The following is a 23,168-nucleotide window of genomic DNA, read 5'->3' as shown; positions in this document are numbered from 1 at the left end:
ATTTCCACCAAATAGGCCCTAGGGATCAAACTCCTGTTATTAGGCTTGCAACTGTGTCATCTTGCTGGCCCATTGTGTACATTTAATGTTTTTTAAATTTAATGTGTATATGTGTGTGATTGAGTGTATTTATGTGTACCATGTATATGCAATGCCCATGAGTACCAGAAGACATGTTGGATGCCAGGAACCAGAGTTACAGGCAGTTGTGAGTTGCTCAACATGGGTGATGGGAACTCAACCCAGGTTCTCTGGAAGAACCTCTTCAGCCCCCAAATAATGCTACGTATGTTCTAAGAAATGTCTCTTTTAGTTCCATGCAGTATTTCTAATACAGTTGAGCATATCATTAGTATATCTTTCTGTGCTTAACATTCTTTTCTTGTTTTGGATCATCTTACCTGTGAATGTTTAATGCGGGCAGCCTTAATCCTGGTGCACTTGCAACTATATTAGGAAAGTTTGAAGGAATATCCAATCTTGCTGAGCCTTTGCATTTACTCTGCTTATGTCATTACATCTCTTTATGAAACTGAAATTTTTACTTGCTGTGCTAGTGGATTTAGACCTTGTTATTTGTTGTAGTTTTGCCTCCTTTTTCTTTCCTGTTAAAACATTTGGCTCCTATAGTCTTATGAAACTAATAATCAAATTATCTCTCAAATCTAATATCTTGGCTCTGAAAGAATAGTCTTTTCCTACCACTTTGCTTAAGTAGAAACATGAAATTAAATATGACATGCATTGCTGAATTTGCATTAGGAGTAAGTAAGCCTCTGAAAGTGACTGCAGTATGGTACTGAAACTGGTCTTCTGACCAAGGGGAAAAACCTTGGATCCTTTTAGTAAATTAAAACATAATGCATATTTTTGAACTACTTAAAGTTTTTTATTTAATTTTTTGGAGATGTAGTCTCAATTGTGTTGAATTCCATATCCTCTTCCTTCAGTTTGGTAAGGAACTGGTATTATAGGTGTGTGCCATCAGGCCTGGCATGTAGCTCTAAGAGCTCTTATTTTCCTTTATTCTGTAAGTCTTTTAAACTTGAGAATGAATTTTGGTATAAGATTTTTTTTTTTCTTTTAAAATTTCTTATGTATGGGCTGGCAAAATGGCTCACAGGAAAGAGGCATTTGTCTCCTTGCCTGATGGCCTAAATTTGATCCCTGGATCCTGTACGGTAGAAGGAAGAAAACTGATGTCTGCAAGTTGTTTTCTGACCTCCACAGTATGCTGTGACATGAACACACACACACATTCTCCCTCTCTTCCTCTCCCTAAACAAACAAACAAATGTTAGAAAAAAAAAATCCTTGAATGTGATAGTGCATGCTTGACTTGACCTCCAGCACTCAAGATACTCAAACCCTGGGATGTGAATTTGAGGGCAGCCAACTGAGACTCAATCTTACACAAAAAGAACAAAACAGATATTAAATGACCTATGATTTTTAGTATTAACTACAATTCAGAAGAAGAATCGTCTATTTTACCCAGTTCTTTTTTTTAAAAAAAAAAAAAAGAAAGAAAGAAAATGCCTTTACTGGGGAGATGGCTTTGTGGTATAAAGCAATGTTGCTCTTGCAGAGGACTGGGTTTGATATCCAGTACCCATATAGCTACTTACAAGCTCTGATAACTGCAGTCCTGATGGATCTGACCCTCCTCTTTTGGCCTCTGTGGGTTCTAGGCATGCACAGACATACTTGCAGGCAAAGCATCCATACACATAAATTAAGTAAATACATTTTTTTAAAAATTAAAAATTGCTTTATTGTTTTTAACTATCAAGTTCACTCATTAAAATATGAAATGCAGTATGTTTTGGTAAATTTACCAAGTTCTGTGACAATCATCACCATCAAGTTTTGAGGGGTCCTCATTATTGTTACTCTTGACATTGAGACAGTCAGCCTCCCCCCACTTTTTTTTTTTAGACAGGGTTTCTTTGTAACTTTGGAGCCTGTCCTGGAACTAGCTCTTGTAGATTAGGCTGGCCTTGAATTCACAGACATCCACCTGCCTCTACCTCCCGAGTACTAGGATTAAAGGCGTGCGCCACCACCGTCTGGCTAGACAGTCGGTCTCAAAGTCCTCATCTCTTGCCTCAGTCTCCCATTTTTTGGGAGTCAGGCATTCACTACTCCACACAGTTCCCACTTAGCTTTAACTGCCCCTAAAAGATCTGTTACCTGTTTGCATTTGAACTTTATTCTCATTGCCATACCCCAGGGCCACTACTTTCTTTTCTGTCTTATATGTCTTTTCTCTATAAATTTTATGTTAAGTGAGATTTTACAGTATGTAACTTTGTGTCTGGAATCTTATTTAACTCGGTGTTTTGAAGTTCATCTGTGTTGGTAGATGCATCAGTTATTTGTCCCCTCGCCCCAAGTAGTCCTAGTTCTTCCTGAATAGAATTCATCCCTGAGTTTGCTCAGACAAATCAAGGAGCACCTCAAAATTTTTATTTATCCCCTTTAAGGCTATTAATAATTACTTTACAGCAGACTTGTTATAAAGGAGGAACAAATATATTTAATAACCTTAAATAATTTTTTTAAAAAAAATGTTATCAATATGAGTATTCCTATATGGAATGTCTGATTTTTCTCCCTATTAGTAACATTCATTGTTTCTCTCTTAAATGGATATTATTTAAATGGTTTATTTAAAATTAGATCCTTTGTGGTATAAGTTTAACACAGTGTTTAGGTAGAGCAATGTTAGCCTTTTTATTGGAGAATTTTATAATGACTCATATTTGGTTTATTGAGAACAAGGTTCTAGGTAGCTCAGGCTAGCCTCACATTCAGCTATGAATTGAGTATAACCCTTAATACTTGATTCTTCTACCCTGTCCTTTGAGTGTTGACTTTATTGGCATATGGGTTACCATGCCTGTCTAAAGAGATAATGTCTTGAGAAACTATTTCACATTGTATTTTAATGTAAGAATAGAATTATTTTGCCAACTTAAAAAACATTTGCCCCATTTGGTTCTCTTGGAATAAACTTTACTACTCACTGTGTAGCCTTGGGTGACCTAGAATTTACGTAGACCAGCTTGCCCTGAAACTCATGAGAATCCCTCTGCCTGCCTCTGCCTCTGAGTGCTAACATGCTCAGCTAGATTTAAAAAGTCCAACCTGATAAGCAAAATTCTGAGGTTTTTTTTCCTTCCTTTTCTCTTTGTCCCATCATAATTTCTAAAATCATCCTACATTTAAAAGTATATTTTTTTAAATTCAAGTTTGAGTTGATAACATCTCAGTTTATGCTGTGCAAAAACAGATGAGATAGTTGAGGTTTAATCTGCCTCACTAGTGTGACTTTTGAATCTTTCTATAGCATTAGTTATAATGGTTTGGGGAAGGAAGTCTGGGAGAGGGGAGGAATGTTTTTTGTGTGTGTTTTTATTTTTGGGACTCTGGTTTTTGGTTGTTTTTTTGTTTTGTTTTCTCTTTTTTTCTTTTTTCTTTTTCTTTCTTTCTTTTTTTTCTTTAGCATGGCACTTTTTCAAACGTTTTTCATGTGCTTAGGTGCATCCAAGCAGAAGTCCAGTTCCCTGCAGGTAGCAGATCAGGACCTACTGCCACCTTTTCACCCATACCAGCCTTTGGAGTGCATAGTAGAAGAGACTGAAGGCAAGCTGAATGAACTGGGACAAAGAATTAGTGCTATTGAAAAAGCACAGCTTAAGTCATTGGAGTTAATTCAAGGTGAGCCTCTAAACAAGGATAAGATAGAAGAACTTAAAAAGAACAGAGAAGAACAAGTCCAGAAGAAGAAGAAAATACTGAAAGAACTGCAGAAAGTGGAAAGGCAGTTGCAGATGAAAACACAGCAGCAGTTTACCAAAGAATACTTGGAAACCAAAGGTCAGAGAGACACAGGGTCTCCACACCAGCAGTGCTCTCATAGAGGAGTCTCCTTGGCAGGGGATGAAGATGGCAGTCCCCCAGAGGATCACTCTTCAGAATCACCCCAGGTTGATACAATCTTATTTAAAGATCATGGTATTGGTGATGAGCAACAATCTCCACCATCAGCAGAACAAATTGATTTTGTCCCAGTCCAGCCTCTATCATCTCCACAATGTAACTTTTCCAGTGACTTAGGTTCTAATGGGACAAATTCTCTTGTGCTTCAGAAAGTATCAGGTAACCAGCAGATCATAGGACAGCCTCAAATTGCTGTTGCTGAACATGAGCAGGGGCTGTTAGTACAAGAGCCAGATGGACTCATGGTTGCAACTCCAGCCCAGACGCTTACCGACACTCTTGATGACCTGATAGCAGGTGGGTTAAGAAATATATCTAAAATACTTTTCTCTTTTATCTGTGTGCTCAACTTCTTTAAATGCCCCTTCAAAAACACAAACTTTGTATTTCTCTATTTAAAACTGTCTTTGTAAAATTACTGGATTCCTTAGGAATTATGGAAGTGAATTTAAGCCCAGTAGCACTAACACATTAAGGGAGTTTTTCCCCTTTTCTGTTTAAAACAAACACACTTCAAAGATAAATAAGGTTCCCATAATTCTTTAGAAATTTGCTTTCAAAGACAGTTTGTTATTTCCTACATAGGAGCACTCAATAGAATCTTTTGTACAATTTAGAAGCACGCAGGTAAGGCTACCTATTTAATTTTCTTGCCTGTGAATTTCATGGTTGGACATGAGAATTTTAAGAGACACTACTTTTTGTTATTAGACCAATTTAATTATCTCTAATTAAATGGGAACAGCTGTACACTCTATGGTATAGAGTTTGTGTTCAGAAGATTAAAGTACATTTAAACTGTTGTACTTGTTTTTGAGATTGGAATTTTTGTGTAAACTCTTGATGAACAAGCATACAGAACACTTTATAGTGTGCTTGCATACATGCACATTCATGCACATACACATAGAAAGAAAAAAGGCTAATAATCTTAAAATGTATGTTTCTGTTTATTGTTGTGTGGAAAATTACAACTAGATATGAAATGAGGTGCACAAGTTTACTTTCCCTTTCATTGTCCTTGCAGCAGTGGGAAAACAGTGCAATTAATCATTTACCTTCCTAAAGATGGCTGGTGAATGTATCACCTCCATGAGAGCCCAGTTCAGAATTGCAGCCAGAATGGCTGCTGACAGTGGATGAAGACCAAGAACTAAGATGTAGCTGGAGTGATATTCAAAGGCAGGCCAGTCCTCTGTCTCTTGATTGCAACATTTTTTTCCTTATTGTTGTCTGTTTCCTCTTGTCATATTCTCCTCCCCTTCCTACCCCAATTATACTATCCCAGTTTCCTTTCTTCTTTTGTGAGCCTTTAGTCTTCCTAATCTTTACTGAATCTTTAAAAATGTGGAATAAGAGTAAATCAGGAATTTTTATTGGGTATATGTGTTACTTCAGTTGGTTATAGATATCATTTTGCCTTTGAGGCTCCTCTGCCATGTAATAGATAGTATTGTGCAGAGGAGAAATATCTAGTGTTCTTAAAATTCAAATACTAGGAGGTATTTTAAGGAGTTAGGATCTTTATTCTTTAATTTGAATTTTTATATTTTTGGCTTGTAGAGCTTCTCATGTTAAATTTACTTTAGCCAAAACAGCTCTAAAGGAAACTTGTAGTTAACTTTATGCTAATTATTACAGGTGTTTCTTAAAAGTTTTTATTTCACTAAAGTGTTTTTAAATAGAAATGACCTTGTATAGAGTTCACATGAGACTTTAAAAAATTACCTCAGAAAACATCTTTTTTAGTGTTACATGTTGACATAATAAAACTTAATATGTATTAGACATTAACTACTTATCAGATTGTAAATAAGTTTTAAATTGATAAATAAAAAGTTCCATATATGAAGTTTATATGTTTTGAAATACACGGTAATAATTGTATTCTCTTTTCAAGATGATGATGTCTCACTTAAAACTATTTTTCCCAAGTCTAATTTTCCTAATTAATAGTGACAAAAATTAGACAAACTTAATAGCTAACTCTATAGTTGTAAAACATTTAAGGATATCAGTAGGATTATGGATCAAGCCATAATTAAATAGAATTAATTCTATTTAAATTTATTTTCATTATTGAAAGAGAGACTGATATATATTCTTCAAAGTATATATCTATCCCTCTAAAGGAAATGTTAATTTTCTTCTTTAAGAATGTTTTCGCATTATTGCTTTTCTACCTAAATATTTTCATGAAAATTAATAAATTGTTTATATACATAACTAATGTTATAACTTATTTACTTACTCAGCCTGTAACTGATATGTCATACTCTCTACAATCCTAAACAGAATATCTAATTTTGATTAGAAACATGGTACCTCAGATCTTCTTCTGAAAGCCTTAGGATTTTAGCAGTTACCATAATAACAAATGATCTCAAAAGTTAAAATGTATATCAAATTAATAATGAAATTGTACATGATATGTTCATGGAAGCAGTTATTAGATCTGTTATTTCTAATTTTATGTTTGTATTTTGTCAGTTTTCATTAGCTTTAATTGCCATTTTTCTATTTTCTTGATTTTTTTTTTTTTTAAATCCCTTCTTGGGCAGGGTTTGTTGACACCTGTAATCCTAGCACCTGGGAAGCAGGAAGAGAAGGTCAGGAGTTCAGAGCCATCCTCACTACTTGTCAAGTTCAAGGCCAGTCCAGGCTATTCAAGTCCTGTCTCAGATAAACAAAAAGGAAAGGAAGGAAAATACGCTTAGATTAAAACCAAACCAAAACAAAAAGTTAAGTCTAGAAATTTAGAGCAATTTAAAGAAATTCAAAATAGTTTTCATTGTTGAGCGATTTTAGAAAGCATTTAATAAAAATTCCATTAATATATAAAGAGGATTGGTTAAAAAAATTAATTTATTTACATCTATGGAACATTTACCATGTGCCAAGCTTTGTGGTAGTTACTTCATTTGCACCTTCACAAGCTGTTTTAAATCCTCCCATAAAATAGATTCTCCTTGGGGACGAGGCAGAAATCCTTAATAAATAAATAAATTTAAAAAAAAATAAATAAAATAAAATAAAAAAAAATAGATTCTCCTACCTCAGTTCCGTAGGAAAGTGAAGCTTAGAGAAGGGAAGTACAGAGTCTCCCCCTTGTACATTTCCCAGACTCAGGAGTTCTTTCTTACCTTTCTTTAATAAATCTACATCAATCTGCTCTACAAGAGGAATAATACGGGGAACTGCTAGTAAGTGCATAGTGCCAAAATCCACTCAGTTCAGCCATATTTAAGAACACTAGTTGAAGCTGGGCATGGTGGTACAGGCCTTGAATTTGGAGACTCTTGAGGCAGAGGCACGCAGATCCCTGAGTTCCAGGCAACCTAGAGATACATAATGAGACCCTGTCTTTTATTTACAAGCAAAAACAAAACAAAGAAAAGAGCCTTAGTGTTAGTGTCATGTATATGCATGTAGTTTGATTAAAAGTTTTGCTTTTATCTTAAAAATTCTATTATTTCTTATAACTTCTAAATCCTATTAAATAACAGTTGCTCTTACTTCTATATTAAGATTTGATATGTATGTGAGTTTTAATACAGCTTTGTGTCTAATACAGTATGGTTGTTGGTACTTGGATACATTTGTTTAAATTATAATTCTAGTGTAATTTGCTCTAAGTGCCCTTGCAGTGATCATTATTAAGTTTAAAAACAAAACTTTAGGCCTGAAGAATTGGCTCAGAGATTAAGAGCATGTACTGCCCTTCCAGAGGACCCAACTTCTGTTCCCAGTGCCCATGTCACGTGGCTCACAGTCACCAGAAGAGTTAGGCATGGTGGCACATGTCTTTAATCCCAGCATTCAGGAGACAGAGGCAGAGAGGCAGATGATTCTGTGAGTTTAAGGCTACCCATGTCTACATAAAGAGTTCCAGGCTAGCCAGGGCTTCATAGTGTGATCCTTTCTCTTACACGCAGATACATGCGCGCGCGCGCGTGCGCGCACACACACACACACACACACACACACAAAAGATCAACCACTTATGTTCCAGGGGATCAAAATTCTGGCTTTGAGTATCCGAACATACATGTGACAACACATACATAACATATATACAATAATTAGAAATAAGTCTTTTTACAAAAGAATTTGGAAATCCTGTTATTTTGAGGAGATTTATAAGATACTACCTCTAATGTTAATATTTTATTTTTAACCTTTAGTTTTGCTTTGTTTTTTAATACAGAGTTTCCTGGCTGTCCTAGTACTAGCTCTATAGCCTCGCCCTCAAAAGCCGAGGCATGTATATCTCTGAGTTCCACCTGTTTGAGTGCTGGGAGTAAAGGTGTGTGCCACCACCACCCTGCTTAGGTTTTAAATGAAACTGTTTTATCATTACTATGATATATACCAAATGATAGCAATAAAAAGTTCTTGTTTTATTTTTTTGAGGTACTGGGCATCAGGACATCACCAATGTAAGGGAAGTCCTCTATGTCCTCAGCCCAGTTTGTTTTTTGATTTTAAAATAGGATCTCACTCAGTGTCCTTAAGTTCACCCGATAGCCAGGCAGGCTTTGAACTTGTAATCCTTATGACTTGGCCCTTGGAGCAGCTGGGTTAAACTTATACTACCAGTCCTGGGACTTCTATTTGTTTTTGAGACAGGGTCTCATGTAGTCCAGCCTCTGTCTCGCAAGTGCTAGGATTTACAGGTGGGTAGCACCATGTCCACTAAGAGATAAAATTTTACAACATATTTTGTCTACCAATAGCAATAACATTTTTATGTTAAGATTTATTATTATTCCATACCATATGCAAAATTTTTCTTGGTTTCATAAAAAGTCAGGTTAAAATATTTTACTTGGTTCTAGTGCCCTACTTTTGAACAGAGTAAAACTTTAATTTGAATTGTATATTGATTTTTTTTGTTGTAGTTGTCTGGTTTTGTCATTTTAAGAGACATTTTGTTCAGAGATAGGAAATGTTTTAAAACTTATGAAAATGTTATGGTTCTAAAGTATAATGTTCTTATAATACAACCTTTATAACTTTCATTTGTAATTAATCCTATTAAAGACACTTTCCATGGAATGGTTCTGATTGTCATTATTACAGAGAAACTATCCTAGGATAATGTAGTATAAAAATGTATAAAACATAATCCATGTTTTGGGTAATAGAACTGTTAAATACACAGGAAGTGGTCTTTTTTGTTTGTTTTTAAAGTAAGTTCTGTAAAGGAGTCTTTCATAACATCACATTCTAGCTTTCCACCCTAGTCAAATACTTTTTTAAAAAATTTAAAATACCTTGCTTTCAAAAAACCACTAAAAAAAAGAGATGACATGAATAAATGAATAGAAGAAATACAATTCTTCCAGGGTATATGTTAATAATTATAAGACCCACCACTGTAAATCTGTCAGTAAGGTGTTAAATATCAATCTAGTATGCCGGGGGGGGGGGGTGTTTTTACGTATCAGGTATTTTGAGATATAACAATATTATCCGCTTCTTTCATTTTTGAATGACAAAAAGTTTAAAGCTTTGTGTCCAGTGTACATATTCTTTAGGTGAAACAAAAGTTTATGATATTATAATCATTCCTAGTTACTTTTGCGGTGAATAAAGTTGTTGGGATTTATATTGCCAAGATTGTTTTATATATCAGTGGGAAGCAAAGGAATGGTTCACAGAAGCAAATCTAGACATCTTAAATTTTGCTAAATCTAATAAATTAAAGTAGGATTGGCACATACCAGTAATCCCAACTCTTGGAAGGTGGAGCAGGACGGTCAGTAGTTCAGGACCAACCTAGGGTACATGAGACTCTCTCTTTGAAAATTAAAAGATCTAGTCAGTTACTAAGTTGAGTCCGTTATAAGTGTATTGCCATAGTGAAAGCTTCATTTTTTTTTTCTGTACTATTGGTTATGCGGGGGTTTTTTTCTGAGTTTTTCTTTCTTAAACAGTGATATTTTTATTTTCTAATACAGTGAATAATAGTACTGAAAGTATTGTAAAATGCCGTGTTTTACATTTATTGAGCACTTTCCTTGTGCCAGGCATGAGTAAGTGCTTTAAATACATTATCTCAGAAACTACTAGTATCTTTTAAAGATGTCCTTAACTCTTTGAGTCAGAATTCCATCCTCCATGAAACAAAAGATATAAGAGACATAAGATATAATTTTCAACTTTCTGTTTTCAAACACCACATTCTGGGTTTGTTTTTGTTTTTCTGAGACAAGATCTCATGAAATCCAGGCTGGCCTCGGATTTGCTGTGTAGCTGGGGATGACTTTGAACTGCTGGCCTTCCTGCCTCCACCTCCAAGTACTAGAATTACTGAAGTGTATCACCATTCAAAACTTCAAACTCCAAATTTTGTGATCTTTAATATAAATTTCTAGTATTCATTTTAAAAATAACTTGACTTTTAGAAGTTGATTTTAACTAACTGGTGCACATCTCCTTCCAACCACCCCAGACAGTGTTTCTCTATGTAGTCTGCGTTTAATCCCAGCAGGCATTTTTGAGCTTAAAGCCAACTTGGTCTACATAGAGAATTCCAGGAAAGACAGGGCTACATAGTGAGACCTTGACTCAAAAAAAAAAAAAAAAAAAATTAAATGCTGAATTTTTAAAAATACATCCCCTGCTGTTTATGTGAAAAATAATCTAACTTGTTGCCCTGACCTGCTACTTTTCATTATTTACAGAATATTTTTGTCAAACTTTTACAAGCTAAGATAAGCATTCTTTGTTTTGTTTTTTGTTTTGTTTTGTTTTGTTTGTTTTTGAGGGGTATCCCACTCTGGCCTTGAACTTGTGATCCTCTTATCTCAGACATCTGAGTCCTAAAATTACTAGTATGGATCACCATACCTGGCTACAAACTCTTAAATTAAGAAATGATATACTCCCTATTGGCAGTGCAAAATGCCACCATTTATTATATATCCACCAACAACTGGCTGTGTTTAGTTACACTTTAGAAACTTTCAAGGCGAGCACTACTCATATCCTAATTGAACATATAAATTGAGGCTCAGATAAGTTAAATAAATTGCATGAATTCAGAAAGTTATTCAATATACTTTCTTTTGACTCCAAAGCTTGTGATTTCACTGTAGTATGTTACTCACATGAACATTTCTGTTTTACATGTTTTTCTGTGTACAAACAGTATTATTTATTTAAATGAAATTTAGCAATATAAACATTTTTTTTCCAGCTGTGAATACCAGAGTGCCTGCTGGTTCAAATAATCCCTCTCAGACCACAGACTGTCCTACACCCGAATCCTGTTCTCAGACTTCAAGCAATATGGTTTCCCCACCCATGCCCCCTGTGTATCCTTCAGTTGACATTGATGCGCATGTGAGTAGATTCTGTATAAATTTATTTCACATGTTCTAATTTATTTTGAAAGGAAAAATTGTACATTAATGAGGGAAAGGATAATTTTATTGAGAACTTTAAAATATATGAATAAATATTTTTTTTTCCCTTTTTAGACTGAAAGCAATCATGACACAGCTTTAACACTGGCCTGTGCAGGTGGTCATGAAGAACTTGTATCTGTTCTCATTGCACGAGATGCTAAAATTGAACACAGAGATAAAAAAGGTAGGAAATATCACTCACAAATAAAATCTAAGTATTTACACAAGCACACAAAATTACAGAATTTTCGCTATGAATAAGTAGTTCTTATATTTTTACTAATAAAATAAATAGACAGTGTTCAAGCTTATTCATCTATAGAACCAAATAATTCTCTAAAAATTAAAAACCAAAATATAAATTACTAGTGAAGGTGATGGAGTAGGAGGGTTGAGCTCTTGCCTTGTGTGCCACAAATAGTGGATGCCTTTGTCTTTAATCCTGAGGTGGTGAGACCCTGAGGTGAGTATAGATTTTAATAGTTTTTGTTGATTTAGCATTTCCTTTTGCCAGGTGTTTTTATCATTAACAAATTAGAGTTTAGAACAGTTCAATGCTAAATTGTTCATCAGTATCTAAATTGAAGTCTTTTAAGTTAAAATAAAAGGAAATTGAAAACAGTGGCATTAAAGTAAATAAAACCACAGATATGTTAGAAGTTTTTATTTTCTAATTTAGGTTTTACCCCACTGATCCTGGCGGCAACAGCGGGGCATGTTGGAGTTGTTGAAATCCTTTTGGATAAAGGTGGCGATATAGAGGCACAAGCTGAACGAACTAAGGATACTCCACTTTCTTTGGCATGTTCTGGTGGTCGTCAGGAAGTATGTTAACATTGGCTTTCTTTTGTAAATATTTTGCTTATAGTTTTTAATGTATATATGCTTATTACTTTTTCAAGATTTTTTTTCAAACTTGTGTGTTTGCGCATGCACACACCTATGAAGCCCAAAGATTTAAGATCCAAAAGCTGAAGTTATAGATGGTTATGAGCTACCTGATTTGGGTGCTGGGAACTTGGGTCCTCTGCAAGTAAAGTAGGTTTTCTTAACTGCTAAGCTGTTGCTCCAGCCCCATGATTAATATTTTAACTACATGTGAAACACATATGATGTATAAAACACATGTGTTTTACAAGTTCAGTAGACCAGTGGTTCCCAACCTTCCTAATGCTGAAACCATTTAATACAGTTTCTTATGTTGTGACTACCAACCATAAAATAATTTTTGTTGCTATTTCATAACTAATTTTGCTACTGTTAAGAATTGTAAGTATCTGATACAATATGCAGAATATTTGATATGTGACCCCTATGTAAGGGTTGCTAAATCTCTGAAAAGGGTCACGACCCATAGGTTGAGAACCATTGCCTTAGATTTTCTGAGGACTGAAATACATTTATTTAAGTATAATGGAAATTGCACATTCGTTTTTAAAGGAATATGTTTTTACTCATAAATACAGATATGAATTGTCTTTATTTCTACATTTATTGGCATTCAGTCAAGTACAATTCTAACACATATAAAATGCAAATCCATTGTTCATTAATTAATAAGTGAAAAAGATCTTGTTTCCATTACAGCTGGGATTTTGAAACTCTGAATTTCTTTTCCCTGCCTGGCCATGGGTTTTTAGGACAGGGTCTCATGTAGTCCAGGTTGGCACTCAACTCATTATAGTTAAGACTGGCATTTCTTCATTTCCTGCTTTCACCATACACCATGGGATTTACAGGTATATGCAACTGCACAGAGCACAACACTCTGAATTTATTTGTGTCTCAGTCTCTTATGTAGCTGAAGGTAGCCTTGAAATTGAGGCAATCCTTCTGAGTCACCCTCCAGAGCTGGGGTTATAAGCATGAGCTACCACACAGGCTCACGGTTTTTTAACTTCTTGATAAGAAATTCAACTGGTCATGGTGGTGCATATGTATAATCCTAGCACTTTAGAGGCCGAGGCAGGAGAATTGCTGCAAGTTTCAGGTCAACCTTGGCTACATAAGCAAGACCCTGTCTCAAAAACAAATATGACCACCCCAAAAAAGATATTGAATCCATTTATCTCGTGCTGATATTTTAATACTTAAGGCTTAATAAAATATATTTAAAATGTCAAATATTTAGACAAGAAAATTGCAGGTTCTGTTTGTATTTCCTTCATTTTTAACTTGAGCACTAGGTATAAACTTGTTTTATCTGTCCATATTTTACTTTGTAGGTAGTAGATTTGCTGCTGGCCCGAGGAGCCAATAAAGAACATAGGAATGTGTCTGATTATACACCACTGAGTCTGGCTGCATCTGGAGGATACGTGAATATTATTAAGATTTTGCTTAATGCTGGGGCAGAAATTAATTCAAGGTATCACCTGTTCATTCATCTTATCATTTAAGATTGCTGAGTTTTTAACCTTAGTCTTAAGCATCTTAAGTAGGAATTGTGTTCTTTTTTAATTCTTCTCTCATAAATTGCATCCCTTTCGCAGTTTCCCTTAAGAGTTATGTTTTAAATTATGAGATTTTGCCATTCTTGATTTAGACAGATCTCTACGTCTATGTTAGAAATCTTTCTTTACTGACATTTTCATCTGTCATGCTTTGTTAAAAACACAAGGTATCATATTAATTTTCTGAGCACATTTCTTTCTTAGGACTGGGAGTAAACTAGGTATTTCTCCTCTGATGTTGGCTGCAATGAATGGACATGTTCCTGCAGTGAAATTGCTGCTTGATATGGGTTCAGATATTAATGCACAAATAGAGACCAACCGGAACACAGCTCTCACACTGGCCTGTTTCCAGGGCCGAGCAGAAGTAGTGAGTTTGCTTTTGGACCGCAAAGCCAATGTTGAACATAGGGCAAAGGTAAGAAATTTTATAATTTGCCCATTTTTTCAGTTTCAGTTTTATGGAAACATATATGGCATTTCCGCTTATCTCCAGTGCAGATTTAGGGAATTAAACAGTGCCAATAATACACATTATTAACATTTTTAAAAAATCACTTTAATGAGATATATAATTACTACTGGTAAAAACTCTAAACAACAACAACAAAAAAACCTAAAATCTGTTTTAATGTGATAAATTCTGAGAGATTCATGACTATTTGGAATTTAGAAATAGCAATACTTGGACTTTTTTTAACCTTGAAATATTAGGTACTTAAAAAACTAGGTTTTAAATGAGATGACAACTGAAACCTTATGTCATTTAAGATTGGAAAAATCTAGAAATTTCATCTGTCTCATTTCTAACAGTTAATATTTTTTTTGTATTTGGTTTGTTTGGGTTTGTTTGTTTGTTTGTTTGTTTGTTTGAGATTAAGGTCTTTTTATGTAGCTGTCCTACTTGATCTCTTTCTACAAAGAAAGCTGGCTTCCTGCATTTGCCTCCTGAATGCTAGTGTTAAGGCATGCACTACCACTCCCAGCCTTTTTATTTTTTTAAAAATTTATGTGTATGAATGTAATGTGTGTGTGGTGGTGATGGTGGGGTGCTGGTGAGATGGCTCAGTATGTAAAGGTATGGGATATCAAGCCTGGCCACCTTAGTTTCATCCTAAGATCCACATAGTGGAAGGAGAAAACCAACTACATCAGGTTATCCTGACTTCTACATATTGACCTGGTAAGCACTTGTGTACACAGGAACATACACACAAAGACATAACAAATGTAATACAAAATGTTTAAAAAGAAAATAGGCAGGCTGGAGAGATGGCTCAGAGGTTAAGAGCACTGATTGCTCTTCTATAGGTCCTGAGTTCAATTCCCAGCAACCACATGGTGGCTCACAACCATCAGTAATGAGATCTGGTGCCCTCTTCTGGCCTGCAGACATATATGCAGGAAGAGCCCTGTATACATAATAAGTCTCAAAAAACACATTACGTTTGTGTGTGTGTGTGTGTGTGTGTGTGTGTGTGTATTTTCATGAACATGGGTGGTATTTACTTGAGCAAGGACTCATTACCTGCCAGTGGTTGTTCCAGAAACCATAAACTCTGAGGGGTGGAGCCTTATGAGCCCTTCTGCCATCCATGATGGAATGTTGATGGATCAATCTTATGTAGGTAGCCACTGTTGCTGTTGATTTTATGGGTTCAGTGGTCATGTGACATCCAAAAGCTGACCTTTTCCTTTTCAATTTCAAGTATTAATTGTGGTCTAGTCACCTATTAAAAGCCCTAGAATAGTGCATACTGTTTGGAGATTATTATTTGTTTGTTTTCTTCCATTTTGATTTGGGTTTTTGTTTTGTTGTGTTGTGTTTTGTTTTTGAGACAGTAACCCAGGCTAGACTTGAACTTAACCTCCCGACTCTACCTTCTGAGTGCATGGAGTTACAGGCACTATGCCTGACTGAAGAAAAGTGTCTGATAAAAACTCAGGACAGGCATGGTGGCATAGTCTTAAGATTACAACATTATAGAAGCTGGGGCAGGAAGACTTCATGTTTGAGCACTGGTCTATATAAGTAAGACTCTTTCAAAGGGATAGGGGTGAGAGAATGAGCAAACTGACTCTGTAATTCTAGCTCCCTCAAACCCAGTCTTCCTGCCTCAGCATCCTAAGAGCTGAGTTAAGGCATCTTCGTACATGGCTTTGCTTTCCTTCTTGCATAAGATTATAAGTGAGTGTACTCTGGCATGCCTCATTAATTCTAACAATTCTCATTTGCTATTTAGTAAGATTTATTTATTCAAGTATTTATTTATTTTGGTTGAGACAGGATTTCATGTGGTCAATACTAGGGATTACCTTGAACTCCTCATCCTGATCCTTCTGATTCTACCTCCCAAGAGCTGGGATTACATGAGCTATCAGAAAGCTAATTTAATACAATTGAAAACAGAAAGTTATTTAGTTCTTTTGTGAGAGAAAATCAGAATGTACTTAAATATGAATTAGTTTAGTCTTTTAAAGAAATTACTAAATTCCATTGCATTCTTTACTGGTTTAAACAGACTGGTCTTACTCCCTTGATGGAAGCAGCTTCTGGAGGATATGCAGAGGTTGGAAGAGTTCTCCTTGATAAAGGAGCAGATGTCAATGCCCCTCCTGTGCCTTCCTCAAGAGACACTGCTTTGACAATAGCAGCTGACAAAGGCCACTACAAATTTTGTGAGCTCCTGATTAACAGGTGTGTAAATTTCTATTTATATATGTAGAACTCCAGTGATTCCTTTCACTGTCTGTGGGTTTTTAAAAGTAACCTTAACAACATTTTAAAAACATTGTTATATGGTAAAGAGAACCATAGAGTATCAACCTCTTATAGTAAACAGACTGTGGATATTTTTTGTTTATAGGGGAGCCCATATTGATGTCCGTAACAAGAAGGGAAATACACCTCTTTGGCTGGCATCCAATGGTGGTCATTTTGATGTAGTACAATTGCTAGTGCAAGCAGGTGCTGATGTGGATGCAGCAGACAACCGAAAAATCACACCTCTTATGTCAGCATTTCGCAAGGTAATGTGACATATACAGAAAAGACAAAATTTAATAATTTTAAAACAATTATAAGTTGAAACCTTGTGCAAAATATAAACTAATGCTGGGGAATTAAGAATATGTACACATAAAAGTCACTGCTGCCAGGCAATGGTGATGCTTGCCTTTAAACCCAGCACTAAAGTGATAGAGGCAGGTGGATCTCTGTGAGTTCCAGACAGCTTGGTCTATAGAGTGAGTCCAGGACAGTCAGGGCTACACAGTGAAATCCTGTTTTGAAAACCCAAACAAACAAAGTCACTAATTATTGCTAGACATGGTGTTTCCTGCCTTAATCCCATCCTCAGGAAACCAAAGACAGGAGAATCTCTGAATGAAAGGCCAACCTGTTCTACATGAGATCCAGGCCAGCCAGGGCTATAGAGTGAGATCCTGTGTTTAAAAACAAAACAAAAACAAACAAATAGTACTAGTGCCAGGTGTGGTGGCACACTCTATAATACCAGCATTTAGGAGATGAATTCTGTATCTTCAGAGTTCCAGTCCAGCCTTGGCTATAAAAGTAAGTTAAAGGCCAGCATGGGATAGATTAGTTCTTATCTCAAACAAACAAAAATGTTGCTGTCTTTTCAACATTGGTGGCTAAACCTAAGAATTATTTGCTATTTCACTATAATCAGCTTTGTTGTTGATTCATTTAGTGTCTTGACTTACTTTTTATTTATTTATTATGTATACAACATTCTGCCTCCCTGTATGCCCGCACGCCAGAGGAGGGCACCAGATCTCATTCCAGATGGCTGTGAGCCACCATGTGGTTGCTGGGAATTGAATTCGGGACCTTTGGAAGAGTAGCCAGTGCTCTGAACCACTGAGCCATCTCTCCAGCCCCTTGACTTACTTTTATTATGTCGTACTACTGAAGCGTGAAATTTGGGGCTGGGGAGATGGCTCAGTGACTAAGAATTCTTGTTCTGCATGCAAGAGGACCTCAGTCGGAATGCCTAACACCCAAATTAAAAGCCAGGCATAGCTGCACCTTCCTAGGACTCCATTGTTTGGATCAGGAACAACCTAGCCAGAATGGCTAGCTTCTGGTTCAGAGAAAAACCCTTTCTCAAGGCAATAAGGCAAAAATTAATAGAGTTAAACACCCAGAATCCTGCTCTGACCTCTACATGTGCACGCTTGCACACACACACCATGAAATTTAAGGAAAGCAATAGATATATACAGATGGTTGTTTCTGAATGAAACGGAATAAACTTTTATGAAAAATGGATAATTCATATCGTGTGTGTGTGTATATGCGTGTTCATTTTCTGCTTTTTTTTAAGTGCCTACATCTTTAAATTGATGACAAATAATAAAGTACCGCATGTGGTCTATGTTGCTCTTCTCTTTTTATGTACTGTATTGTTTTTATCAATGACCTAGAATGCACTAGGCTTTTTTATTTCCCTTTTTTGGAAATTTACTTCCTTACTCTTAACCTGGACTAATATTCTATTTCTCCTTATTTCTTATTTTAAATGACTTTTCAGAGTTTTTCTCTAATACCTAGTTTGAGAAAAGTTTTATAATTGAAATTTTATTTAGTTTGTAATTGCATCTTCAAACATGCCCATGAGGGCTAAAAAACATTACTATCATTTTGCTACTATTTACTCCCAGTTTTAAGGTTTCATTTTGTTTATTTATTTATTTTAGTTATATGTTTTCTTGAAGACAAGTCTTACTATATAACCCTGACTAGCCCAGAACTCAAAATGTAGACCACTGAACGGACAGAGCCTCTGCCTCATAAGGTCTGAACTTAGAGGCATGTGCCACCATACCCAGCTTAAGATTATCTTATATGTAGAATGTTTGTATGCATATATGTGCATCATATGCATGTTTGGTATGCACGAAGGCTAGAGAACATTGTATCCAATAAAACTAAAATAACAGATGGTTGTAAAACATCATGTGCATGCAGAAAAACAAACCCCATCTTCTGCCAAAGTAGCAAGTACTCTTTTCCACTGAGCCATTTCTCCAGCCCCCCAATTTATTTAAAATTGTGTGTATGTGTTGTGCATATCTGTGTGCGGGTATGTGCATGGTCATGCAAGTGGAGGCCAGAGGCTTTAGATCCTAGATACTGGGAACCACAGTTGGGTCCTCTGAAGAACAGTATACACTCTTAAACACTAAGCCATCTCTCCACCTCTAATATTTTTAAACTTAACAGTCTTTTGCTTAGTGGTGGCCCATACATTTAATCCTAGCACTGAGGAGGCACAGACAGGCAGGCCTCTAAGAGTTGGAGGCCAACTTGGTCTACAAAGCGAGTTCCAGGACAGCCAGGGCTTACACAGACAGACCCTATCTTGAAAAACAAAAACAAAACAAAACAAACTTTTTAAATTAAAGCCTAGTTTAGAGCAAAGAACATAAACCTTGTACACAGCTTAATGACTTTGTATCAATTCATATACTATGTGCTTCATACCCTATAAAGGTGAAAGGCAGTTTTTCTAACCCTAGATCATCTGGTATCTGTTTGCATTTATTTCCATTTTTTCTTTTGTTTTCTTTCTTTCTTTCTTTCTTTTTCTTTTTTTTTTTTTTTTTTAGACAAGGTTTCTCTGTAGTTTTGGTGCTTGTCCTGGAACTAGCTCTTTCAGACCAGGTTGGCCTTGAACTCACAGAGATCCGCCTGCCTCCGCCTCCCGAGTGCTAGGATTAAAGGCTTTCGTTACCGCCACCCGGCTCAATTAACTTGTTATTCCAGGTACAACTACTTTCTATTTTCTTGTCTAGAAACAGACTAATGTCTTTTTGTTGTTGTTATAGTTAAGAAGCCTGTTTATATGGGAATTACTTTTGCTGTCGTTTGTTTGGGGTGTGTGTGTGTCTGTCTGTCTGTTAGTGTAGGAATGGAAGTCAGAAAACAACCTATAGGATTCAGTTTTCTCCTACAATGTGGATCCTGGGGAATCACATTCAGGTTGTCAGCCTCTGTGGCAAGTGCTTTCACATTCTTAGCCGGGCGGTGGTGGCGCACGCCTTTAATCCCAGCACTCGGGAGGCAGAGGCAGGCGGATCTCTGTGAGTTCAAGACCAGCCTGGTCTACAAGAGCTAGTTCCAGGACAGGCTCCAAAACTACAGAGAAACCCTGTCTCGAAAAAAACCAAAAAAAAAAAAAAAGTGCTTTCACATTCTTGAGGATATTTTTGGACCTAATAGGAAGGGAAACTTAGCATGCTTTGTTCTATAAAGTAGATGTGCTTAAATTTTATTACCTATTCGAGCCTTCATAAGGGCATTTAGAAAGTGTTTTATCAGCCAAGCAGCTCACACCTTTAATCCTAACACTCAGAGGCAAGTGGATCTCTGAGTTGAGGCTAGCCTGGTCTACAGAGCAAGTTCCATGATAACCAGGGCTACACAGAGAAACCCTGTCTTGGGGAAAAAGAATTTTATCTATGTGCAAGTCATAAAACTCAGAAAAATTTTGTAGACCATCATGTTTATTATTAAGATAAAACCAAAATAATACTTTGAAACCTGGAAAATTGGTGTTTAAAGACTTAGTGCCCATTATATAATATCATTTCATATTGCCCATTTTTACCTTATTAGTAGGTCTATTATATAAAATAATATTTTCAATAATACTTTCCTGCTTTCTGTGGGAAATGGAATAATTAATGTCTTGTTTGGTTGCTTGCTTTTTTTTTGGGGGGGGGGGAGTGGAGATAAGTTATCTTTATGTAGCCCTGACTCTCCTGAAACTTATTATGTAAACCAGACTGGCTTCAAAGTTGCTGGAATTAAAGACATATACCACCATATATTCTTGAATATATTATACGTACCTTTTCCTGTTTATGAACTAAACAATATCCATGTTTTCAAAATTTTAATTATAAATTTAGTACACTATTTTAAAGTGTTAATTTTTCACATTAAGTTAAAAGTGGATAAAATTTCAAAGGATCATTTTGTCTTTTTTTTTGTTATGTTTTTTATAGGGTCATGTAAAAGTTGTTCAGTATTTGGTGAAGGAAGTCAATCAATTTCCATCTGATATAGAATGCATGAGATACATAGCAACAATTACAGATAAGGTAAGTTTACTGTGCTGTTGAAACACATTTTCATTCTTTGGCCTTATATGCCAAGAAGTATAATTAAGAACTTGTTTCCACTGGGCATGTACTCAGTGATAAGAGTATATGCTTAGCTGGCAGAAAGCCATGAGTTCAGTCCCCATCACCAAACAAAAAACAGTCTTTTTGTCATCTAAAGTTTAAAACGTGGGTCTTACTGGGTGTTGGCGGCTTATGCCTTTAATCCCATCACTGAGGAGGCAGAAACAGGAAGATCTCTGGGAGATCAAGGACATCCTGGTTCCCAAAGAGTCAGGGCTGTTACACAGAGTAGCCCTGTCTCAAAAAGTCCCCGCTTCACTCCCTCCCGCAAAAAAGATGCCTTTTTCTGTAAACGGACTTTTCCTTTCCTGACTGCCTAGTCCCAAATAACTGACTCAGAGGCCAAATATAAATTATAAATGCTCAGCTGATAGCTCAGGCTTATTACTAGCTAACCCTTACACTTAAATTTCTATTAATGTATGTATTTGCCACATAGCTTGGGGTTTTACCTGTCCTCCAGCATGTCTTATCTTTTGGGCAGGTTGCTGGCTGGCGTCTCCCCTGACTCTACCCTCCTTCCCATCATTCTCAGCCTTCCTGCCTAAGTTCCTGCCCAGCTATAGGCCTGTCAGCTTTTTATTAACCATTGAGAGTAATACATATTCATAGTGTAGAAAAGGATTGTTTTCCACCATTTGTCTTACATGGTAATGCACACTTATAATCCCAGTACTTGAGAGAAAGAAGCAGGGGGATTGCTAGAAGTTTGAGGGCAGCCAGAACTGCATAAGGAGTGATAGCTCTTTAAATTAAAAAAAAAACAAAAACCAAAAAACTTGCCACACGTAGTAGTTGCTTGCCATTATTTCCAACACTTGGTTCCTAGGAAGGAGGTTCAGCAATGTAAGTTCAAGGACAGCCTTAACAGTTTAATGGGTTGGAAGCTAGTTTGGACTGAGATGCTGTCTCAAAAAGAAAAAAAAAAATATTTAAAGGTCTTTCATTCTTATGAAAGATTGATATAGAACTGAATTCAAAGTTTAATTTGATTTAGCCAATTTTTAGTTGTTTAAGGTTTAACTTGTGGACCTTTCTAGTCAACTCTACTTATTTTAAATATTTTTACACTTATATAATTGTATTTTGGCCTGCAGGAACTGCTGAAAAAGTGTCACCAATGTGTTGAGACAATTGTGAAGGCCAAAGACCAGCAGGCTGCAGAAGCAAATAAAAATGCAAGCATTCTCCTAAAGGAACTCGATCTGGAAAAGGTGAGTAGAATGAGCATTCTGTTAGAAATCAAATTTATTATTTGAGCCGGGCAGTGGTGGCGCACGCCTTTAATCCCAGCACTCAGGAGGCAGAGGCAGGTGGATCTCTGGGAGTTCGAGGTCAGCCTGGTCTACAAGAGCTAGTTCCAGGACGGGCACCAAAGCTACAGAGAAACCCTGTCTCGAAAAACCAAAAAAAAAAAAAAAAACACAAATTTATTATTTGATTTATTAATTTATTGGCTGTATGAATAGTAGTCTTTAACATAATATGATTAAAAAGTAATTATTAATAGACATTTTTGTAAAGTTTTTATATTCTGAACTATCAAAATAAATATCAGGACCATGTAATTGAGGAACTAGATTTTTAGTCAAGTCTGTTTGTCACATGCTATCACTATCTAAGTTAAGTGGTTTTAACATTACTCTGAGAAGTATTCTAAAACACTAAAATCAATCCTTTATTTATTATAAGATTTGGATTAGAGTAGCTTATTATATTTCCTACTAGAGTATTTAAGGGTTAGAGGTGACTTGTCTAGGTGATAAGGGAAATCCTAGGTTTGTTCCCAGCACTGTCAGGATGTGTGAGACAATGGAAAAGATTTTAAGAATTAAAAGTCCAGTTTGCATTTCTGACACTATTACTCAAAAAGAAATAGAAATCTCCAATAAATAGGTGAAAAATAGTGAAAGCTGGGTATGGTAGTACATATCTATAATTCCAACACTCTGAGGATTAAGTAAGATGATTTGTTTAAGACCAGCCTGGGTACTACAAGACACCCTGTGCTAAAATATCAGTTCAATCAAGGCCAGGCATGGTGTTACACAGCTTTAATCACAGTACTAGGGAGGCAGAA

The 23,168-nt window shown here is 36.0% G+C and overlaps 1 protein-coding gene across 10 annotated transcripts in view; it reads left to right on the top strand.

Moving 5' to 3' along the window:
• LOC121453161 (ankyrin repeat and KH domain-containing protein 1) overlaps window positions 1-23,168 on the top strand; it is a 114,338-nt gene that overhangs the window by 65,580 nt on the left and 25,590 nt on the right. For 4 of the 10 annotated variants that reach the window (XM_041659674.1, XM_041659675.1, XM_041659673.1 and 1 more), the window contains exons 15-25: window positions 3,544-4,302; window positions 8,213-8,311; window positions 11,210-11,355; window positions 11,493-11,604; window positions 12,100-12,245; window positions 13,646-13,788; window positions 14,078-14,291; window positions 16,396-16,571; window positions 16,741-16,903; window positions 20,909-21,004; window positions 22,186-22,302. In XM_041659674.1, the coding sequence (XP_041515608.1) occupies window positions 3,544-4,302; window positions 8,213-8,311; window positions 11,210-11,355; window positions 11,493-11,604; window positions 12,100-12,245; window positions 13,646-13,788; window positions 14,078-14,291; window positions 16,396-16,571; window positions 16,741-16,903; window positions 20,909-21,004; window positions 22,186-22,302 (2,171 nt within the window). The remainder of the gene's footprint in view (window positions 1-3,543; window positions 4,303-8,212; window positions 8,312-11,209; window positions 11,356-11,492; window positions 11,605-12,099; window positions 12,246-13,645; window positions 13,789-14,077; window positions 14,292-16,395; window positions 16,572-16,740; window positions 16,904-20,908; window positions 21,005-22,185; window positions 22,303-23,168) is intronic. The other 6 variants (XM_041659678.1, XM_041659677.1, XM_041659681.1 and 3 more) reach the window with 2 other exon arrangements.

The sequence above is a fragment of the Microtus oregoni genome, unplaced genomic scaffold (genome assembly GCF_018167655.1).
Source record: "Microtus oregoni isolate MIOR12 unplaced genomic scaffold, Mior012 000011F_ref0000422, whole genome shotgun sequence".
In the NCBI taxonomy this organism is placed as follows: domain Eukaryota; kingdom Metazoa; phylum Chordata; class Mammalia; order Rodentia; family Cricetidae; genus Microtus; species Microtus oregoni.
This window is presented reverse-complemented; position numbering and strand designations above follow the sequence as displayed.